This window comes from Cebus imitator, unplaced genomic scaffold (genome assembly GCF_001604975.1).
Source record: "Cebus imitator isolate Cc_AM_T3 unplaced genomic scaffold, Cebus_imitator-1.0 Scaffold805, whole genome shotgun sequence".
Classification (NCBI taxonomy): Eukaryota; Metazoa; Chordata; class Mammalia; order Primates; family Cebidae; genus Cebus; species Cebus imitator.
Window position 1 is genome coordinate 266,943 of NW_016108120.1, and position 4,977 is coordinate 271,919.

The window sequence follows — 4,977 nt, forward strand, 5'->3', positions numbered from 1 at the left end:
CTGGGCACGGTGGCTCACGCCTGTAATCCTAGCACGTTGGGAGGCTGAGGAGGGTGGATCACGTCAGGTCAGGAGTTTTAGAGCAGCCTGGCCAATGTGATGAAACCCCATCTCTACTAAAAATTTAAAAATTAGCCGGGTGTGGAGGTGGGCGCCTGTAATCCCAGCTGCTCAGGAGGCTGAGGTAGGAGAATCACTTGAACTCAGGAGTCGGGGGAGTTGGAGGAGCTGAGATAGCAACGCTGCACTCCAGTCTGGGGGACAGAGCAAGACTCTGTGCCAAAAAAAAAAAGAAAAAAGAAATGTGGCTGCATTCTGTTCCTGTTTCTACTTCTATTCCAAAGATTGTTCTAGTCGGCCGGACGTGGCGGATCACCTGAGGTCGGGAGTTCAAGACCAGCCTGACCAACATGGTGAAACCCCGTCTTGAAAAAAAAAAAAAGATTGTTCTAGTCTACAAAGCTTAGAATTTACAAAGTGCCTTGGAGTCCACACAGTCCCTGAAATTTACGAAGGACCCACTGGACAGATGGGGAAACCGAGGCTGGGCAGGGCTTGTCTAAAGTCTTCATCCAAGGAGCCTCTCTCTCCCAGCCCTTCCCCACCCTCCCTGCCCCCAGTGACCAGAACTCACAGCTCGTCGGGATCACTTCTTCCTGTGTGGGCACAGCCTGGGAGACCGCAGGGCGGCAGGTCCTGGTGGAGGCTGGGCTCCTGGGGCTGTGTGTGGGGACCTGCTCGGGTACGGTCTCCTGGGAGGTCGTGTCGGGGGGCTCCGGGGAGGTCGTGTCAGGGGCCTCTGAGAAGGTCGTGTTGGGGGGCTCCGGGGCGGTCGTGTTGGGGGGCTCAGGGGCGGTCGTGTTGGGAGGCTCCAGGGAGGCTGGGCTGCGCAGGACTGGAAACAAAGTGGGGATGTTTTTCTCCCTGCTGCCCCAGGCCTGCCACTCCTGCCTCAGTCTCCACATCTGGACTAAGGGCTTGGACCAGAAACTCCCCAAGCCCCTTCCCTGGACCGCTCTGATGAATCACATTTCAATTTATTATTATTATTATTATTTTTGAGATGGAGTCTCCGTCTCTTGCCCAAGCTGGAGCGCAGTGGCACAATCTCAGCTCACCGCAGCCTCCATCTCCCCAGTTCCAGCGCTCCTCCTGCCTCAGCCTCCCGAGTAGCTGGGTTTACAGGCGTGCGCCACCACGCCCAGCTAATATTTTGTATTTTTAGTAGAGATGGGGTTTTGCCATGTTGACCAGGCTGGTCTCGAACTCCTGACCTCATGATTCACCTGCCTCAGCCTCCCAAAGTGCTGGGATTACAGACGTGAGCCACTGCGCTGGCTCTTTGTATTTTTTTTGAGTTGGGGCCTCACTCTGTCACCCAGGCTGGAGTGCAGGGGTGCAATCATGGCTCACTGCAGCCTCCACTCCCAGGCTCAAGACATCCTTCCCACTTAGCCTCCTGAGTGGCTGAGACCACAGGTGCGCAATACCACACCCAGCTAATTTTTAATTTTCTTTGGTAGAGAGTTGCGTGCCTCGGCCTCCCAAAGTGCTGGGATTACAGGCGTGAGCCTGGCCTAAAGCCTATAATTTATAAAGGGCTTTGAAATCTACATGGTCTCACCGGGTGCTGTGGCTCACGTCCGTGATCCCAGCACTCTGGGAGGCCAAGTTGGGCAGATGACGAGGTCAGGAGTTCGAGACCATCCTGGCTAACACGGTGAAACCCCGTCTCTACTAAAACTACAAAACATTAGCTGGGCATGGTGGCGCATGCTTGTAATCCCAGCTACTCGGGAGGCTGAGGCAGGAGAATTGCTTGAACCCAGGAGGCGGAGGTTGCAGTGAGCCGAGATAAGACTCTGTCTCACACACACACAAAAAAAGAAATCTACATGATTCCTGAAATTTACAAAGGACCCACAATCAGGGAAGTCCACTGGACAGATAGGGAAACTGAGGCACCACGGTGAGCAGGATGGGAGTCCGGGCACTCCAGGGCCCCCCTCACTGGCAGCATCACCCCAGGAGGCTCCTGAGTCTCCATGTGCCTCAGTTTCCTCAACTGTGAAAGGAGCAACAGTCACCTCTTTGGGCTGCCCTGGGAGTGAGTGGGGAGTGGGTCACGTGTGTGTCCAGGGCACAGGCTGAGTGGCTTCTGCGTTTATGATGATGGGATGTGGAAGGAGCAGAGTTGAGAGGAGGGTGCGTGGAGAGAGGAGGTGCCTGGGGGCTCTCTGCTCCTTCCTCTGTGGGACTGATGGACAGACTGAGGCCTGTGAGCGCCTGTGTGCTGTAAAATACCCCTCAGATCCAGCCTCCTCTCTGCCCCCCCCAGCCCCACCCCCAGCACCAAGGCCTCCGGGTCTCCCAGCTTCTGCTCCATTCCCCCGGGAGCCCTGTGCGTGAAACTCACGACCTCACACATGTTAGCTTGGGTATTGTGGTGCCTCACGGGGGGACAAATCCCTCTATCTTTAGTGGGAGAAGCCGTCAGGGGCTTTGGGGCAGGGCATGAAGGGAGCATCTCCTGGGCACCAGCCCATGTTAAGCGTCTTCATCCAGGCTGGGCACAGGGGCTCAGGCCTCTCATCCCAGCCCTTTGGGAGGCCCAGGTGGGCAGATCACAAGATCAGGAGTTCCAGACTAGCCTCGCCACTATGGCGCACCCTGTCTCTACTAAAAATACAAAAAAATTAGCTGGGTGGTGGCGGGCGCCTGTAGTTCCAGATACTCGGGAGGCTGAGGCAGGAGAATCGCTTGAAATGGGGAGGTGGAGGTTGCAGTGAGCCAAGATCATGCCAGCCTGAATGACAGTGCACGACTGTTTCAAAAAAATAAAACAAAACAAAACCCTTAAACCTTCATTGTGCATTCAGCAAGGGTTTATTGAGCACCTGCTATGCACCAGGCCCTGCTCTAGCTTCTGTGGACATAGGCGTGTCCAAGACACAGATTTCCACCTTGGGAGCCAACAGGGGGAGACGGTCATGGAAAAATCAGAGAATGTATGGGCTTGGGGGATGTCAGATGCTATAAAAGGTGTCAAGAGGCGGCTTGGTGGCTCACGCCTGTAATCCCAGCACTTTGGGAGGCTGAGGTGGGTGGATCGCCTGGGGTCAGGGGTTCAAGACCAGCCTGAACAACATGGTGAAACCCTGTCTCTACTAAAAATACAAAAATTAGTTGGGCATTCTGGCGGGCACTTGTAATCCTAGCTACTCGGGAGGCTGAGGCAGGAGAATTGCTTGAACCTGGAAGGCAGAGGTTGCGGTGAGCCGAGATTGTGCCATTGCACTCCAGCCTGGGTGACAGAGCAAAACTCCAACTCAAAAAAGAAGAGAAAAGGTGTCAAGAAACAAAACAGACGGGAAAGGGTGCTCACAGGTGCGTGCGTGCGTGCGTGCATACGTCCGTACATGTTAGGGGCTGGGGGTTGACCCTTTGAACAGGAATTCAGGGAGCCTCAATGAGGAGGCAACATTCACGCAGAGACCTGGGGGTGAGGAGGAGGGAGCCATGGAAAGATCTGGAAGAAGGGTATTCCAGGCAGAGGGCATGGCCATGCAAAGGCCCTGGGGCAGCCTGGCATGCTGGAGGAACAGTGAGGAGGCCCCTGTGGCTGGAGCAGAGTGAGGAGGGGGACACCAGCAGAGGGAGGGGAGGGAGGGCACAGGGCAGGTGGCGCAGGTTCCTGTGGGCCATGGAGGGGACACGGGCTTTGACGCCAAGGCAGGAGCCTTGGAGGGCTGTGGGCAGGAAGGGGTGGGACCTGGGCTGGGGGCGGATGCTCGGCATACATGTTGAGTTGATGAGTGTTGCTCTGGCTGGGTCCGGGTATCCAGTCCCCCCAGGGTCCCACAGCACAGGTGCTGACCCCCGGAGTGCTTGTCAAGGCTCCGTGGGCCTGCCTGTGCCCGCTTCCCCAGCAGTCTCACCGGGGATGGCCTGGCGGTGACTGAGCTCCAAGCCGGGCAGCCTCATCGTGGCCTGGCAGTGGAGGGCAGGTGGGGCAGGGGTCCCCAGGGGCGGCAGCCGCCAGCGCTGTGTCACCCTGAACAGCACGTCCTCGTCCTCTTGGGGCTCGTCCTCGTCCTCTTGGGGCTCATCCTCCTCCACGTCCACCTCCAGGTCCAGGGCCTCCGCCCCCTCCAGCTCCCGGCCCCCCAGGAGCAGGGAGAAGGAGAGCACGTCGGGGTCCGCGGGCGTGACCTTGTGCGCGGAGCAGGCCACCTCCCGGTCAGCAGGCCCCAGGGCTGCCGGGGAGACGGTCAGCTGGTCCGGGAAGGCTGCCATGAAGGGTCGGGGTGAGGGTGAGCCCAGAGTCGGGGCTGTGCAGGATGGACGCAGGGGCTTGGGGCTGGCCATGGAGGCGTGCGGGCTGCTGGTGAGCAGGCGGGGGCCTGGAATACACCCCGCGGGGGGCTGGAATACACTGGGGGAGGGGCCGGGGCCGCCCGGGGTTGGGGTGACTTGGGGGGAAGCGCAGGCTGGGTCTGGGCTGGGGAGCTGCGCATCGAGCTGGGACAGGGTCTGCAATCCGGGGGGGCTTCCCGGAAGCCGTGGCACAGGGAAGGGGCCGCGAGTCCGAGGGTCGGAGGGAGGCGGGGGTGGGGGGGCCTCACCGAACACGAGGAGCCGCACGACGTGCTGGAAGGTGAGGCCCCCGCAGGAGCCCACGCACACGCGGGTCCCGGCCGCCGACAGTGAGGCGTTGCGCACGGTGAGGACGCTGCGGCCCGCGTCCGACCGCACGGCGCCCAGGCTGGTGTCCAGGCCCCGCCACTGCACCGCGGCCGCGCGGCCCGCGCAGGTCAGACGGCAGGTGAGCTGCAGCGACGCGCCCCGGGCCACAGCCACCACGGGATCTGGGGGCTCCACCTGCAGGGGCTGGGCTGCGGCGACCGCGCCCCGACTCAGCCCGGGACCCCCGCCCCGGTCCCGGACCCCGCACCCCGCACCCCGCCCCCGCCCCGG

At 60.1% G+C, this 4,977-nt stretch overlaps 1 protein-coding gene across 1 annotated transcript in view; it reads right to left on the reverse strand.

Annotated features, from left to right (window-relative positions):
- MADCAM1 (mucosal vascular addressin cell adhesion molecule 1) overlaps positions 1-4,977 on the reverse strand; it is an 8,554-nt gene that overhangs the window by 2,245 nt on the left and 1,332 nt on the right. The window contains exons 2-4 of the mRNA XM_017520128.2: positions 4,626-4,895; positions 3,939-4,289; positions 635-895 (exon numbers count right to left, since the gene is read on the reverse strand). Of these exons, the coding sequence (XP_017375617.1) occupies positions 635-895; positions 3,939-4,289; positions 4,626-4,895 (882 nt within the window). The remainder of the gene's footprint in view (positions 1-634; positions 896-3,938; positions 4,290-4,625; positions 4,896-4,977) is intronic.